Raw genomic sequence first — 18,759 nt, 5'->3', positions numbered from 1 at the left:
CCTCAGGCTTAGCTGGGGTTGGAATGTGTGACAATGAACTGATAATCTTAATACAAAAGAAGTTTGAAATTATCTTCATGAGTGATGCATACAATGCTTACTGCATTCTTTTTTGCTAAACACAGGTGTTTGACATTCATGAAACTTCAGGTTTACTGCCACATTTTTATATGCAGACTTCAGTTTCTCATTCTGGTTACAGCAGAGAGATAATAAAAGAATTCTCAAGTAGACAGGCTATTACAAAAATAATGAGTCATCTGCACTTGACAGTACTCTATAGGTATAAATTGGTTCAGATCCATTATAGCAAATATAGTTGTGTCAGTTTATATCGGCAAAAGATATGGCCCTGACTCTAAGAAATAATAACAGGAGCTGCTTCTGTGTGCCATTCCAAACTTGTTGAGTGGAAAACCGACTTTTGATCTTGCATCCCACTTAGATTTCACAAGTTGAATGTAGAATATAGCACTTGCAATTTTGTACCATAGATCACTTCATTTAATCTAAAAATGAAAGGCTTGATTCTTGGCTTCACTTTCACTTCCCCAGAAATTGTTTTACATCTTATAGCAGAATAAGACCAGAACAATATTGGCTCTCTGCAGCAAGTTCATTGCTGACAGAGAACACTAGAAGTCTTGTGTTTATATGCAGATAAAGTTAGTTTCTCTTGGTCATGGAAGACTTTAATCTTCTGAAGATCAAGAACTTTGTTGGAAATCTACTAATCTGGTATCATGACAAAGTTATACATAGTACCAATAATATGTATTTTTTTTCTTGAAATCAAGAGGAAATAGCATTTCAGTTGCAAGGTAAGTTATTCCATAAGGGACAACTCCTTGCAATTTTATTTTTTTATTTTTTTTATTTTTTAATGTTGGTCATGTATTTAAAAAAAAAAAAAAAAGAAAAAAGAAAGAAAAGAAGCTACATAGCCAGGCCAATATACAAAACACGTTACAGTAGCAGATGAGCTATTTCACCTGTGCTTGAGAAGATAAGAATCAGCCACTCCATCCCAAGCAGTCCATTCTGATATTGCATGTGCGTAACTAGATTTTCCTCCCTCCCAGGGGGTGATGGGAGTCACTTTGCACATTTGTGTGAAATAACTCTACCTTGTAACTTCAGTTAATACTCCTGCCTCTAGTAACAGCAGGAGTGGAAGCTATGCCCTGTGGAGAAAATAGTGGTCTGTTTTGGTCCTACCATTTTCATTGCCATGAAGTGGGATTGCAAAAAACACACGATTTTAGCCCATCCTAGCAGCCTGAAAGGTATGGGCAGATAAACGGAATCGCAGCAGGCATCTGCATGAGGCAGGCTAGCGTAAGACAGACAAAGGTTATATTGCAGAGAAAGAACTGTGAGGTCTTCAGACTTTCCACTGAAACTCATCAGTCCTTCCAAGGTCATGTTTCTTACCTGACCCATCCCGTTACACTGAATCTACCTACCCTTGTTACTTCAGCCTTTTTACCACCAACCTTCCAGTCTTCTGTCCTTCCTCTTACCCTCATCTCTTTCCTGAAATCTGCTCTACCACAAAATTCACTATTGCTGATACAACCAAGGACCCTTCATTTTTTTTTTTTTTGAGTTTCCTCTAAGAAAACACATGGAATAACGTCTCTTTGCTTGCATAGGCTAGTTGTTTTGGGAATCTGGGAGATCACACTGTGAGTAGAAACCTTCAGGGAACATGTGCACTCATGTCCCTAGATTTACGACCAGGCTTTTTGTCATGCAAATATTTTTCAGTAAAATAAGCTACCAAGAGGCTTACTGTTTTTTATTCAGTCGTTTTAATGTTTTATATGTGGTAAACAATCCAGCTATCTCAGAAATTTACCTCAAGCCAACAGTACATGTGATCACAGTACAAGCAAAATAAATAGAATACAACATACAATCAAGCTTTATTAGACACAATTCTAAGCAAAGAGCACAGGAATGTTATACTACATGCCCATTATCCTACAGACCATATAAAACACAAAAGCATTGATGAATCTGTAAACTATCACATAATCCCCAAAAGTACAAATAAGTGTAAATGCAAAAATAAGACAAATAGAAATACTTGGTAAGAATGCTCAGGCTTTTCCCAACTGTTTCTTGTTTCCTCTTGCATAACTGTGGATCATAAAAGTGATATACCTCAAATTCAATCACCCTTTACAGTGTGAGCAAGTACCAGCAATCTATAGTGGACAGTCCCCAGCTGCAGAAACTGTAAAAACCTCCACAGTAGAGGTCCAGATCCTCATCTGCATTATACTACATAATAGTGTAAAAATCCCTTTAAGTAGACATGAAATTCATTCACACTTACCTTGACTATAATCAAACCATGAATTAAGTTTAATATGACCTTAACAATAATAAAAATGTATTATGATAAATATATTGCACCATATTCCAAAACCCAAATATAATTCTTTCTTAATGGGTAAAAGGAACTTTAAGTGCTCTGACAGTGCCCTGGAAAAGGATTTATTTTGACTAAAACAACTCTGCAACACTGCTTTTGCTTTCGGTATTTAAAGTTCTGTGTTTATCAGAACTTCAGGAAGAACACACCTTCATAAGAGGACAAAGTGTAATCAGTATTCCACTTTCTGATATCTATAGAAGATCTGTAAGTAGCAATATATTTTTTTGTTTTGACTTTCTCTGCTTATTGAAACTATTGACATAGATGGGAACCCATTCTTTAGTCTCAGATATTCCATTTCCACCCATTTTCCCCCAGGAAATCCAGAGTGCACATAAAAGACTGAGACCTAGGAACTGCAAAAACAAATTCTTACCGAAAAACCTAGGAAACTGCTTGTGCTCTTCCTCCGGGTAACTACTGTTCATAATATTAGACTTCTCATTTGGAGCAGTTGGCAACAAATTTACTAAAAGGAAAAAAAAAGGTGGTAAAAAAATAAATGATAGGCTATCTAGACACAACAAAGTTCTGAAAGTAAACTATGATTGGGTACCCATTTACCTTGTTCCCTCAAGTCCCAAAGGCATAAGAAACTCATATTCTGAAGCAATTTTGAGATGGATTCTTTTTTTTTTTTTTTTTTTAGTTTTATTTATATAATACTTAAATCAAATATGGTCTGGTGAGGTTGTTATTATATTACTAGCAAACATTCTAACCTTTGCAATAATAACCCCTTTTCAAAATACTTATTATTACTGACAAAAAATGGCTATGAAGCTAGTTTGCATGTTACTGGCTCATTCGACTTATGTATTTCAACTGACATATCTATTCTCAAATAAACTATATGGACAAGCCAAAACAAGTGGACAAGCCTCAGAGTAACTGCTTCATCAAAAAAAAGGAAAATTATAAACAACAAAAGCAAATTCTTACCAAATATCCTGGGAAACTGGTTGTGCTCTTCCTCTGGGGAGCTACTATTCATAGTGTTAGGATGATCTTCAGTTGGAGCATCTGGCAATAAGTTTGCTAAAAGAAAAATGAATGGAAAACAATGAGGAAAAACACAAAATAATTGCGATCAAAGTTTCAGTATCACTAAGGTAAAAACTTCTGTCTATTGAAACTATGGCTCCCTTCTTTGATATTCACACAAATTTACAATTAGGTGTTATTTCAGATTGAAATAAAATAAAATAAAAAAATAATGATAAGATAATTTTTAAAAAGCATTTTGCAACTTTTAGTCCAGAAGATAAAAATGGAATCAGAGCCCAGGAAGGAATGCTTCAGCAAAACATAGGGGAAAAGCATTTGGCTCTATACGTGTATTTTCTGAAAATCCTTGAAAAAGGAACCTTAGTGGGTCTTTCCTGTTCTAAACATGAATGAGCTCAGGTTCCCCTTACTGAAAAGACACTTGAAACTGTCCTGGAAATAGACCCACTAGATAAAAAACAAAGCAAAAGGGTCCAGAAGTTCTGGGTGGGAAAACGTATCTTAAACTATGAATATAATTAAGTGCTCTGACGAGCTAGGAAGAGTTAGGAAGGTTACTGTATTCTGATATAGAAAAATTCATAGGAACTAGGAAGACAAGGAAGCGGAAGAATGATCTGTGGTTAGTCTAAGTGGCTGTTTCATAGCCTAAACTGCATGGCTAAATCATTCAGATGAAGGACCAGTTTTGCATGATTCTTTGGTGGGAAGGTAGCAACACAGAGTAAGGAAACAGTAAAAACAGAAATCCCTCTTTTCTTTACAAGACATGTTTTGAAAGGAATAGATTCAGATGTATGGCTTAAAATATATAAACTTTTTATAACATTGCAAGGCCAAACAGCTAACATATCTTAGATTTAAAAAGAAAAATAATGAAAAAGATGACTTAGTGATGTGGCTGCAACCTGAATAGGTCCACTTCTTCATTCCCTGTCTTTATAATCTCTGTTACTGTTAAGTCTCTGCCTTCTTTAATATTTTCACAATATATTTCAAAACATATTTCCCCAGATTTCTGCTCAAGAAAATGGGCTTATAAAATCTGTTTTCTAACAGCAAGTTTAACGGAGAAATTCAGTGCTCTAATATCAAGGTACAATCAGGAGACAGCACGTTTTGGACCAAGTCCCTTCTTCACTTAAAATTGATGTCACTTCAATTACTGTATCTGTCTGCATTACTTTCAATGTTCTGTTTCAAATTATATACCACTCATTATTTGTTTCAACTTAGATATATTAAAGAATATGCAATTTTCAAAAAAATAATAATATCATGTTTCTTTTATACAATAGGTTCAACAAGGTTAACATATATTTTTGCAGGGGTTTGTGGAATTAAAATTCATGTAGGTATTTGACAGGGAAAAATAAACAGCAGGAGTCCTGCAATATTGATTAAAATTCAGTACATACCACTTTAAAAATATTTTTCCTTTTTACTTTATATTTCTTATTTTTGTATGTATTTTTAAGAATATATAATTGTGTTAATCTCAGGTATAAATTATTGCTGCTTTGGAGTCTCCTACATTGCCTTTTCTCCCATGCCAACTACCTTCAAAACACAATGTTGTTTATACAAGAATAAAGCTAAGAATAACAGGACAACAACTTACAGTCGCCTTGGCAGGTAGTCTGGCATTCTTCCAAACTCTTAAAGTTGTTCTGGTTTCCTAGGCACCCACCATACTTGAATATTTCACATAGTTTTGACTCTTTGTTATAGAAATATCTGGAAAAGAAGCCTCTGCAGGTTCCAGGGTCTTTCTCATGAAAACAGAAGTCGGGCTTTTCTACAAACAATGGTAAATGATGAACAGGGTGAGGGAAGGAAAAAAAAAAGCAAAACACACTGTAAGACAACAAAAGAACTGGAAAAAGTTGATATAATAAACCTGCATCTTTAGACTAAAGACCAATTGTAAAATAACTGCTGCTTTAGTGTACTGCTTTTGTTCTATATATATAACACTGCGATACTGTGCTAAAGCATTATAGGACATTGTTATTGCTTTTTTTTTTTTTTTCTTTTTTTCAAATAACCATTCAATTGTACCTTGGAAAATGAGTACTGATGACTCCTCTAGCTGTCCTCCTACACTGAAGCTCTAAGATGAACATTAGTTTTAACTCTGAATTTAAAAAAATAAAAATTAAAATTAAATCACAGCTGGATCATTTGAACCTAAGTACACATTCTTCCCATTTATGTAGTTTTAGCCAATGTTGGTGTGAATGACTCAGAAGACACTGTTAAAATAGAAAGAAAAAGGAAATAGTTGGTTTTTTTAAATCTATTTCTATTTTTTCTATAAGAAATCTAACAATGCACTTTGTCTGGGACAGTCTGCTGCTATAAAATGATACAGGAAACTAGAAGGCAGAACAACTATTCTGACTACCACTTTTCAGTCTCAGTTCCTAGTTCATGCTCTGTAATTACAATATCAAAGAAGAAAATTTTAATAAATGAATACTACATGATTTGACTGAATAACCAGGCATGATATCACAGCTTCTGGCAGTGAAGAAAAGCACATCTTTGTACAATGATCCTCAAATGTTGTTTTTCACTGTACTCATTTTTTTTTCTCCTTAATTATAATTTTAAAAGAAAATCATGACAAAAATAATAAAATATATCTGGAGGTATTCTCAAATTCTTGCTACTACATACTTTGAAATATGATACTTTACTGAGATGACTAGCAAAGTATATTTAGTCTTCATATAAAACAGTTGTGTCAGATGTGACACATGAGGCAGTCCTTATATGTGAAAGTTAACAGAGAGGTGAGACTAAAACAGTGTGCATTTTAATAAAAATGACTACAGAACAATTAGTTTGAAGTCCCTAATGCTTTTGGAGTAGATTATGGAGTAGTAAAGAAGTTTGTCCTATAACCTCTATTTTTAACTATATACTTATTCAAAAGTATTGCTCGAACAATATTACTAAGTTCGAGACAAATCAAATACTCATATCAAGCATCATAATAGCTCATAAATTTAGTTTTCCTGAGAAATAACAGTCAATATCTTGCATTTCACTTTTTATAAAGCCTCATTAATAGCAAAATGTCATTTTCAGAGATCAAGGAAAATTCAACCATTACAATGTTCTTGCATAAATTAAAGAAATTGACTATTTTAAGTGCTTCTGGATAGCTTAATTTTGATCTTTCATTAAAACTGACATTTTCTGCCAGTATATTGCATAATATTGTCAAATAAGAGTAAAAAAAAAAAAGTATAAATAAATTAGATATTAACTGAAAAAGGAAGGTGGAAAATAAAGGTATGTAAATAAAAACATTTGCTCCTCATTTTGAAAATCCTTATATTAAAGTGGTTCTTGCAGAAAGAGAAAATTAAGTTCAAGTAAGTTGAGCTCGCAGCTAACTTTTATAGCCACTTTTGCAGAGAGAGGCCATGAAGACAATACAGCGGTATAATCCTAACCATACAAACTAGTATTACACTTCTAAATGACATGTCTTTCTCCACAGATTAATATTCAAGAATACATTACTGGGAACAATAGTAAATATGTAATGGTGTTTATAGTCATGAGCTAAGGTTAACTGAATATATTCTTTTTTGTCAATAAAAGCAGGAACTAGAGTAAGACATTAAAGGAAGCAGTGCAAAACTTCTGCAGCATCTATGGAAAATCAGTTTTTTAAATTTCTATAGCATAAAACCCAGGATTTCTCAATGCATTAAGAATGGGAGAGAGAGTAGAAAAAGGGAAAAGAAAACCATAATCTCAGTATAAAAATATTCCAGAATACCATTCAGTAGAGAGAAATGATTTAGTCTATTTCAAACTGTGTATGCAAATACTGGCATTTCTATGGGGAGTTAAATGCATACCAGTTCAAGAGGAAGTAAGGAGAAGGAGCGAGATCCTGGTAAGCAGTGAAAGAAGAGCTGATTTCTGATGAAATCAAAGGAGAACTCTGGCTACCACTATTGGGCCCAATCCAGATAAGCCTCAAATGTGGAATGAGGAGGCGTGCAATAAGTCTTCACAAGCTCTAAGTGTCAGACCTAAATATCCATGTTAGGATCACAGGTTACACCTCAACAGACCCCACAGTGTTCCAAGCAGGTGATTTTCAGTGCTTAAGGTAGGACCTAGCCATTTTTCATTGGCTACTTAGGAAGAAAGCATTGGGCATTTAAATTTCTGTAAAACAGTCTGCCCATTCAGTAGTTTCTGCAGAGGAAAACTTGCTCTCTTGCCTTTTTGAGTAATTAGAGAGGCCACACTAATCCTGTTATCTCTCACACAGGCAATATGTGAAACAGCTCTGTTTCAGAGTGATTTTTCCTATTTTTGCTAATAGTAGAGGGAGTATTTAGATTATTCTCAAAACACACAATAAAAAAGTTCCACATTATGGCTAACTACATCATGCTTGATTCTCTGCATAATCACAGTTTTCTGATTATTGAAGAACGAGAGAATATGTTTGTTTTAGGGAAAAGTGTCTGACCACAGTGACCACAATTGTCCTTGAAGTCTTTGATGAATATGGACGAAGAAGATTAGAAATAATAACTCACTTTAGTATGGCATTGTTGTTATTAGGAGACAGCTTGGAACAAACATAAAGAATCTATCAAAAGAGGCTAAATACCTTATTGTATAAGAGTCTGAGATTAGTATGTAAACAGTTACCTTGCTTCATTTTTGCTAGCATCATCTTCAGAGAGAATTCTACAATATAAATAAAAAGAAAAATAATTAATAAAAGTAGAGACATAAAGTTTCACATGTAGTACCAGATTGCTTCACATGACTATGAGCACTGAGGAGGAAGAACACAACATCTCCTCCCCTCCTTTCTTGCCTTTATTAAAGAAGTAGCACAAAATCATGGTCTGAAGGACTGAAGTATTGTTTCTTTCGTATGAGAAGACCTGCTATATTTGAAAGAAGAGGATATGGAAAATGCTGGAATTAAATTATGCCCATATTGAATTGAACAGGGAAATTCCTCTTTATGTTACTGGAACCAGAATCCTGCATTATGTAATCTTACTCCCCAAAAGAGGCTAGGTTAATTTAACCCAACTACTTCAGCTACTGATAGTGCTAATATAGCTTTGGAGCAGATCTAGTTAACAACAAAAACCTCTCTTATGCTGTTCAATTCCCTTTGCTATGCCAAAAAGTGTCAGTGTAAAGTGTTCCTTATGATGTTTGCAGTATTAAAGCACCAGGCAGAAAACAATTCCTACTGGAAAAAATGGAGTTGCTGCTGTGCCCTTCCTTCTTATTTAAGCAGTAACATAAGAAAATTCAGCCATCTGCATCCTTACCCTTTCTGCAATTTGTAATTTTCATAAGGTTTCCCTTGCCACACACACTAGTTATAACAATCTCTTCACAGGCTAAAACTGAAACTAGTTTTAACAATTCATCCTCCACTCATATTTGAGAGCAAGCATTTGCAACTGTCATTTATATACTGTTATACCTTCCTTGGCTCCCATTCTAAGATGTGCTGATAGCTAATATAGTTTTAGTGTCAGTTATACTGCCACTGTGTGCCACAATCCTACCAGTTTGTTATTGTAGACTTTTCCTTCTGAAAACGTTGCTTGTGTTGTATTTTCAAAGCAAATATATTCGGTAGAAATTCTATCATGCTACATTTTCCTTTTGTCTCTGGGATAATTCAACTAGCATTCTTAAAAAAATATTATTCAAAGATATGACGTACTTGAGAGTGACAAATCATTTGTTTGAACATATTTCCAGTGCTTTCTGTTAGTAGGAGGCTATGCCTTTAGCATTAAACCTATGACTTGATTTAAAACAAAACAAACAAACAAACAAAACAAACAAACAAAAAATTATTTTCAGGACAATGGTTTTGGGCTATTTCACTAATTCCACTCAGCTGTCTCATTCAGGCCAAAATCAGCAATCAGACTTTGGTGTGATCTCTACCCTTCTGGCACAAAACAGGAAGAATTTATTGTGAGTTTATACTGGCCTAAAGTATTTTAACCTTACCACCATGTCAACATCGTCTCTTTGCTTCTGGTTTTGCTCAAAAAGCCAAATCCATAGCTGAGTTAATTTCTTCTTTGTAAACAAACTATAATTCTGAGTAGATCTACTGTTTAAATAACTGACCTAAAAATTGCTGTCATGTCCAGAACCTTTTACCAACAGGTATTTTTTCCATACTAGAAAGCTTAAATAGTCTTTCCAGGATAAACATTCATTGCATTGAAAATTAGGACCTTTATGCTTGTGTTGCCATTTGCAATTTTACTCCTATCCACTCTCTGAAGTGGTGACCTTCAAGCACAAGAAACAAAAAATGCACTTGATTTCTAGGAGACGTGAATCAGAACTAGGCATCTTGAATCAAAACATTGTCTTAGAGAAGCTTAAAGTGGCCAGCTTGTAGCTGGACTCTCCAGACCTTCTTGTGCTGACTCTAACCAGCTCTGGGAATCATTAGTCTCCATCTTTGATGGTTTATTCATCCATTTTTTTTTTTAATATTCCAGTTTAAGGAGCCCTGCACTTCACTCATGTTAGCTTATTTATTTGTGCTTAATGCTGAAAAATTAGACATTTTGGCTATTCACATTCTTTCTTTTGATTTTATACATCTCAAAACTTCCCTTTAGCTTATTTTTAGCAATCTTTACCTTCACATTCTTCACAGTGGAAATTCTCTGAACAGCTCTTAGATTTTTCTTTATTTTCAAGAATTTACCAGTCAGCACTGTCTTTTTAGTCTGATTTCTACTCTGTTACTAAATTAGTTATCTTTCTGCAGTAATAAATAACAGAAACATTAACTAAGATGAACATAATGTAATATGAGACTGCACAGAACCAGGCTTAACAAATAGAAGCTACTACTTTAAAAAAAAAAAAATGAATTTAATGTTTGACAGTGTACTGTGTGTGACGCCAAACCATTTTATTCTGCAGTTACTCATTCAGAGAATACAAAAATGTTGAGCCTCTATTGCTCCAGTTCCTGACTGCAGACTCTACATTGCAAATTCTTGGACTATAATTAAGCATATACCAAATACTGGAACCCAGGCTGAGTACCAACATGTAGATAGACACTGTGCCAGCTCTTATTTTAAATGATTTTTCCATTTCATTCTACGGAATTAAGCAAATTACGTGCTAGCATAGGATTTGGTTCAGAAGATCTGTTTCAGGTATTGATCCAACATATGTGTCAGAGTCAAAATAACACTATTAATCAACATATCAACATTAGATTGAAGAAATAATTTTGCAGAACTTCACTCGTGGCACCTGATCATGGCTTTTATACACTCTTCAACCCAAATTCTGCACCTGTGAACCTTCTTCAGTCTTAGCCTTTAAACTGGAATTTAGGACAAACACTCCAAATCACAAAGAAAACAGATGTTTTGGATGAGATACTGGCAGCTGCAGTCCTGCAAACAACCCTGCTCTGAAAATTGCAGAAATGCCGTAGGTCCAGCTGAAAACCAAAACCAGATGCCAGACGTGAAGTGCCAAAAGCTAGCCTGGTGACAGAAAAAGAAGAGCTATCTTCACATCCTAAATAGTTTTTGACTATGAATGCTAATCAAGAAAAAGAGCTTATCATTTTTTATCTTGAAAGACTGTATTGTTAACTTTGTGGAGCTATAACTAGAAACTGATTAATCACAATTTTCCAAACAAAACATGGAGTACAGCTGTAGAAGTGAGGAAAATGCCTTGTAAGGAAGGTTTTTCCTCTTAGAATGACTTTGCTGACTTTTTAAAACTTATATATATGCATTAACTATGGAATTCAATTGTAAGTTTTATTAATTTCTGTTATGAAAGTTCAATAAATACAGAAATAATTTTTGAGCTGATTGTGTAGAGGAAAAAAAATAAAATCAGCTAAATCCTTGATACGAACTTGTACTTGTAGAAGACTTGTAGTAGACTTGTAGAAGCTATATGACAAAACAAAAGATGCAAGTGTAGAAAGACCACTGTCAAGGAAACAGGGAATAACTATGCAAAATATTAAAGCCAGAATTTGAATAATGTTTAACTCTTTAAGGTTGGACCTGGTGCTTAGGGACATGGTTTAGTGGGTGACATTGGTAGTAGGGTGATGGCTAGACTGGATGGTCTTGAGGGTCTTTTCCAACCTTAATGATTCTATGATTCCTTAAAATCAAATTAATTCTTCTTTAATGCTCATCAAAATATCATCACCCAATTCTTACACCCAGTTTGGTGGGTGTCAGTCTTCAGCCTACTTTTGAAACAAGATCAGCTCCTGCCCTCTAAGTTTCCTCTACTACCAATCACTAAAACTGGCATATTCTAGTTGAAGAAAATGACCCAAATACAGAGACAGCAGAACTAGCACTTAGGCTGCAATACAAGAAAACGGAAATTTCTTACTGACTGTGAGCTGTGCTCTAACCAGCACAGGGCTATTTGCTCTCCTTCAATACTGCAGGGTTCTCAACAGAATGAACAGCTAGCAATTTTGACAGAACAATTTGCAGAAATGTAAGAAGAAAACATTAAAGGTAAAAAAGGAGCAAATGTCATTTCAGTGCTAGATGTGAATACTAATCTGCAATTCTAGCAATATCTGTGACTTCAACATGAAAAGAAATCAAATCAATGATGTGAAGGTCCTTTGCCTTCTCAGCCAGTTCAGTGAGAGCTGGGTTATGACTCAATTCAGGCCCAAGTAGAAGGACAGAATTTCATTCAATTTGTGTATGCTTTCATTCATTGCAAGATGTTTATATTCAGAAAGATATTTTTCTCTATGACATCTCTTTTTTTTGACTTAAAATTCTAGATGATGTTACTTAGTAACAAAGGAATTATGATATCCAAAACATTATTCCTCAGTGATAAGTGATTTCAATATAAATCTTATTTTAATATAATTTACATTTACCCATATATGACTCGAGGACAGAGTGAGACTGCAATTGATCCTTGCTCCTTCTTCACTGGAGTACATCTGGTCTCCAAGGCTTATCAGTGGATAATAGAAGCCGTTAAAAAATAGTCTCAAATCAATCCTGAGAGTTAACTGCAGTGAAAAACTGACATTCAATTAAAGAATGTAGTGATCTGATCTTTATCACTTTCACAAGTTGTTGGTGACATTTTGTACTGTTTTTTTTTCCATTCTGGCAGAAATTATTCTACATGCATGGGGTTGTTTGAGAGAAGAATAACTGAAATCTGCTTTCATTATAAAATTCAGGGATCACATTCAGGAATCGCATAGAATGCATGCAGTCTCCTTGCTAGAAAGATCAAAGGGATGAAGACCAGAGAAAACCTGTTAGGAAAGACACGTCTTCCTTCTGTTAGCTGTTCCAATAGTTTCTCATCAATGAAACTTTGCTCAGGTACAACATCTCAGATTAAACTTGGCTATTATTTACACATACAGTCCCACTGAGGTTTGTGCTCTATTTAATCACACTATTCTGGCTCAATTTTTACAGGTAAGAAAACAGCCCCCTTCACTCTGTAAAGCCTTCACAATGCTGAAGACCTTAGTTAATTATGATGATAATTTTTAACAGCAAAAACGGCATTCACAAGGCACTTTCTGTATATTTTGTTGTGTTTTGGATCTCATTTTCCTCTTTCTAATGATTAATTGATGAAGTTGCAACAAAACAGATATTTTAAGCCAAACAGCTATAACTGACATTTTTAAAGAGAACTATTTTATTACTGCAGTTCTAATTTTGTTGAATCATGGCAGATGTTCAAGATTTTGGATAGCTTGTATCAGCTTCTCGAACAAAGAGAAGTGTGGAATCAGAAATTGGGTATGATATTCCAAAAGCAATGAATGTGCTGGCCAATAGTTTAGCCCAGCCTCAAAATCAATTTTACTTTAACAACTCTTTCAAAACATAGCTTTAGCCAGAAAATAAGCTTTCTTGCATTACTCTCTATTCTACAGGTCCACTAAAAAAAAAAAATCACAATTTGTCTTCCCAAATCCAGAATTTTGCCTGCAGAATCTAAAATAATCCAGATGACTACAACGTAGTAGAATAATAGGGAGCATCACATTACTGTATTAACAGGAACCAAAGAGGACCTCTACTTCTAAAATTCATACTGTTTATGGATGACAATTAACAAATGCAAATGAAGAACTGATGAGAATAGGAGAATGGGTACTGGCCTGTTACCACACACTTGTTCTGACATTCTTCCAGTGTTAGAAAGTTGTTTTCATTGCCATGGCATCCTCCATATTCAAATATTTCACACTCACGGCTTTGAATGTTGAAATAATAGCGCATGTGGATAGCTTTGCACGGACCTTCATCTGCTTTCAGGGCACAGATTGAATGTCCCAGTTTCAGCGGTGGCAAAGAAGCACCTGTGATAAAAAGAAGTAGAACAACTGTTACCAAGTTACTTTGCTTCACTGCACAGCTTAACTTCACAATCAAATTGCTTGCCTGTTGTGCTGGAGAGGCACTGCTAATATCTGGCAGTAAGGCTCTAAACACATTAAACATAGATGTAAAAAGACAACCATCATGTCCATTGGAACACAAGTTCCACTCAGTCAAATGGAAATGTTGGTTTTAACTTTCAACCGACAGAGCTCATATTCCAAAAAACAGATCCTCACCGTAATTCTGTAAACAACTACAGACAGCAGTTTATTCATCGAACCTAGTGAAAAAAATATCAACAAATATACTGAGAAAATTCTGGCAGCTCCGAAAGACACACTGACTACTCCTGCATAAAAAAAGGCTGAAGGAGTGTGTCTTGTGCATGAACATCTCTGACGATGAACATAGTTCATCTATGTTCATCTAAGGGCGTCTCATAGCAGACAGCAGCATGCGGTGAACTAAGCGAGAGAGCCCTGCAGAGGGCACCATTCCCCTACCAGATTACACGTTACTGGTACATAAACCCATCCTGTACAATTGAAAGGTCATGATACTTTTCTTTGACACGTTTCATGATACCTTTCTTCGATTTCACTGTTCTTGCATAAGACCTTTTAAGAGCTGAAAAGAACACAATAGAAAGTTTGGGTGAAAAGAAGTTGCACCTTTTCACCTCAAGTCATTTTTATGTCTTTCAATATACATGATTAACTCTTGGAATGTTATGTAAAAATTGACATACATATTTTGAAGAAGATTACTAACAAAGTGTTATACTGTCAATGCCTATAAGGAAACTCTGATGATCCCATTTATGATACTGTTCCCTTACCAATAGAGGCTTTGAGATTTTTTCCTGCTTTCCTTTTCCAAGGAAGTATTCTACCCTAGAGGCTTTTGAAAGCTTTGCAGAACTTGTGTTTGCAGTTGCAGTCAGAAGAACAGAGCTGAAATCTTTCCCTCATTCTCACAGAGCTAATCAGAACACTGATGTCTCTTAATATGTGTATTCAAAAGTATCTACCAGTGCTATCTGCAGTGGCTCGGGAAGGAGGAAAAAAAGATGAGGACAAGCATATACCTGATCGTTATACAGCTTTCTTGTGCTAACTAGAGTAAATTTCCAGTTTTAATTAACAGAATCCACAAAAATCCCACTTTAGGACATGGTGATAAGGAAATTGACATTACTACCTACCCACTCTGTGGCTATTAGTTTAGCATATAACATTTATCTTATTATAAAATCTTTAACTGAAATACGCAGCTGAAGTAAACCCTCATAAACACTGAGGCCAATGCAAGTTTACTCTTTATTCCGTTTGAGACGTTGATAACTTATATATACAGCAAAGAAATAATTTTCACTGCTAAAATCTTTTATCCCATATCATGTAAATCCTTGAAAAAATAAGTTTTATTACACAAATACTATCAACACAAAAATTGTAGCAGGTAATTAGATCTTCCATTCTTAAAATGGTCAATTTGGTGTTAAAATCCAGATTGAGATGTTTAATTTCAAAATGCATACCAAATATTCAGTCCCTAAAATTGTCTGCGTCTACCTCATTAGAGAAATGATATTTACAGATTCTGAAGTTAGAAAAACAGATTTGAAAATACTATTGAAGATTGTCTAATAAGTACTGTGGATGAATTAAATGACACATTTCAAAGAGATATGAGTTTCACTAAAATTCCTACGGAGCTCGGCTTGCCAAAGATTTCTGAACTTTGTTTCTTGCCAATTTCCTTATCTGGGTCTTCCCAAGCCCATGAAGAATCAGGATTTAGACATCATATAAGATTCCAAGTTGTACCTCAAACATCCAAAGTTCTCCAACAGGTTTGGAAATCCTTTGGAAGAAACTTGAAAAGGCTCAACTAGAAAAATAGAGAGAACAGTACATTGCAAAATGAAACTTTGGAATTCCCTCACTGAGTAATAGGGGGAAAAAAATGCCTTCAAAACATCAGAGGTTTTAGTAACATTTGGAATAATGCCTGAAAGGCTAAAATCAAACATTTAGCTGCACAGAAATCAATCCAGCTTAAATGAGGGTGGGTGAGATTTAACAGCTGGTTTATAAACATTTTACTTTCTTGGCACACAAGTAATGAGACCTCATAAGTGACCTATGTCAGTGACCCAGTTCAGTCTCAAAGAGGTTGTGAAAACTTACTAGGTTTCTTAACTACCAGAATTACAAACATGGGGTTATGTCAGATCATTTTGCTCACTGCATTATGCCATACCAATGTTGTGGGCTATCAAAACAGAAATAGTGCCCAAGCATAGATGCAAAACTACATAGTGAAGAACAACTGGCTTAGTATACTAATCTTAGAAACTTTTTGGTCTCAACTTCTCCTTATTTCCCACCAAACCCACAGAACTAAATCTTTGTTTTGCTTACCTCCTCAGACCTTTCCTCTGCAGTCAGTGACATTGTTACCACTGTCAGATGTACTAACATTTACTGCAAACATAACAACTATTTGTGTCTCACTTTTTGGCAATCTATGAAGTGGCAGAGACATTTATTTTCTTAGGCGTGCTGGTAAATTACCATACTTTGACTAAAATACGTACCCTGTGAAGCCCCAGAGAGCCAAGTCCTCTCCCTTTGAACAATAACCAAGTGACTCTGAGGAAAGATGTCTCAAAGGGATTCATGGGAACTGAATCATTCCTGTGTCTGGGAACAGAGAGAGAGTTCTTCCCCCATTACTTTACACCTGGGAACACTTAGCTCACCACAGATGGTATAAAATTAGCTTTCCTTCTCAGATTAAAGCACCAGTTGAGACGGCAAGCATGAGTGTTTAGCCAGTAGGTCTGCATAGATACAAATATGTCTGCACCAGTTTCACATGTGGAATGTGCCTTGAAAAAACTAATTCCTATTGTATAGCCTCCTCCTCTCCTATTCAGTTCTAAAAGAGATTGTTCCTACTACATTTTAGGCCTTGTGTGAAGAGCACAGGATATGACATTTAGAGAAGCTGTCTATCAGAAACGTCAGTGAACAGTCATCAACTAACAACGTAAACTGAAAGCAGTTTTAATGGTGTTTCTCAGTCAACTTTTGGCATATTTCTATGGGATAAATACCTTGAGACCTTTCCTGATGGATGGCCAAATCATTCTTAAAAAAGTCCAGTGAAGTAAAATTCACAGTAACCTGAAGCACCCAGTTCCAGAATTTTACTACCCTACTTTCAATACAAGCATTTTTCATAATATACAGCCCAAATATTCTTTATTACATATTAAATAATTTTGTACTTCCCTTCAGTGTGTAGGAAGAATAATTTCAAGACATCCAATTTTCCTTTATTTTTTTATTTTTATTATTATTATTATTATTGGATGACTTTTCTATCCTTTTAATTATCTCTATAATAAATAAAATCCCTTCTTCAATCTCTTTTTATTGGTCTTGCTTTCTAACCCTCTTGCAACTTTCCTTTGGATCCTTTCCTATTGATTTGGATTACTTTTAAAGTGTATGGCCCAGAGCTGAACACAATATCTACCTGAGGCATTAGTGGTGCCTACAAAGTGGGGCAATTGTCCTTTTTTTTTTTTTTTAAATTAATACATCACAGAATTACTAGCCTTGTTTACAACATTACACTACGTCTGTAATGCTCTGCAACTTCTACTTACTTTTCAGCAAATACAACCTCATTATACAAGTGCTTAAACAGTTATTTTCCACCTTATATTTACAAATGCATTTATTCTTCTAAATATAGCATGTTGCAACCATCATTTTAAAAGGAAAATGAGTTTAAGTCTCTCCATTGGATCTGGCCCTGTTGGATGTTTATTAGGCATTCCAGGCTTAAGCACCTGGTCCAAATAAACTTTTAGAAAATCTGTAGAATTATAGAATTTTACTACCCTAAATCAAGAACATGGATAGTGTTTTGCTAGAAAAACATTGAAAAAAGGATTACAGCTGATGCACACTGTTACACAGAAGTTATTACTTGCCACACCAAAAATAAAATAAAGCAAAACATTTTCTCCCTACTTTTCCTCAAAAATTTTCATTTCAAACCTTTGTTAGATCAGCTATATGGTAGCTTGTCGTGATTAAAGGCACTAAGTGCCTATTCCTATGCTAACAAATCTTTGCACTCATGCTTTGTTATAAGTGCAAAGTAATATCAACAAAATGGCTCACACTGGCCATGAGTTTAGCGCAGGTATTCTATGTCACTACAATCTTAGGTAGCAGGGAGAGTTGCTACTCTCTCTGGTGACAGTGATATGACCCGAGGGAATGGCATGGAACTGCATCACAGGAGGCTCAGGTTGGGTGGGTATCAGGAAAAGGTTCTTCACCAAGAGGGTGATGTAGAACAGGCTCCCCAGGGCAGTGGTCACAGCATCGAGCCTGCCAGAGGTCAAGAAGTGTTTGGACAACACTCTCAGACATAGGGTTTGATTTTGGGGTGGTCCTGTGTTGAGCCAGGAATTGGACCTGATGGTCCTTGTGGGTCCCTTCCAACTTGGGACATTCTATGGTTCTATGATTCATGCTCCATTCCTACAGTCTTCCTACTTTTGGCAACTGTCAAGAGCCAGGATACTGGCCAAGGCAGCTCGCACACAGCACAGCCACTTATTGCCCTTCACACAGCAATTTTTGCAACTTAGGACAAGGCTGTTGTTCGAACAGTTACTATCAACTTAGAAGTAGTACTTTCACTGTGAAAACTCTAATAACCTGCAGTTAGTCATGCTGTAGCCATCCATGTAGCACATGGAGCTTATAATACCTGTGTAAAGCCCTGTTAGTACCTTACTAGTAAGCAATACAATATTACAAACCAGAAGCGGTGAAT

The 18,759-nt window shown here is 35.3% G+C and overlaps 1 protein-coding gene across 8 annotated transcripts in view; it reads right to left on the bottom strand.

The window, feature by feature from the left end:
* Positions 1 to 18,759, bottom strand: part of TFPI (tissue factor pathway inhibitor) — a 74,194-nt gene that overhangs the window by 4,763 nt on the left and 50,672 nt on the right. For 5 of the 8 annotated variants that reach the window (XM_040561094.1, XM_040561092.1, XM_040561097.1 and 2 more), the window contains 5 exons: positions 13,668 to 13,868; positions 8,147 to 8,185; positions 5,076 to 5,252; positions 3,389 to 3,484; positions 2,823 to 2,915 (listed from right to left, as the gene is read on the bottom strand). In XM_040561094.1, coding sequence (XP_040417028.1) covers positions 2,823 to 2,915; positions 3,389 to 3,484; positions 5,076 to 5,252; positions 8,147 to 8,185; positions 13,668 to 13,868 — 606 coding nt within the window. Of the gene's footprint in view, positions 1 to 903; positions 2,146 to 2,822; positions 2,916 to 3,388; positions 3,485 to 5,075; positions 5,253 to 8,146; positions 8,186 to 13,667; positions 13,869 to 18,759 lie in introns of those variants that run through there. The other 3 variants (XM_040561099.1, XM_040561098.1, XM_040561096.1) reach the window with 2 other exon arrangements.

The sequence above is a fragment of the Cygnus olor genome, chromosome 6 (assembly GCF_009769625.2).
Source record: "Cygnus olor isolate bCygOlo1 chromosome 6, bCygOlo1.pri.v2, whole genome shotgun sequence".
Taxonomy (NCBI): Eukaryota; Metazoa; Chordata; class Aves; order Anseriformes; family Anatidae; genus Cygnus; species Cygnus olor.
The sequence above is the reverse complement of the archived record's forward strand: the minus strand, read 5'-3'. Positions and strand labels throughout refer to the sequence as shown.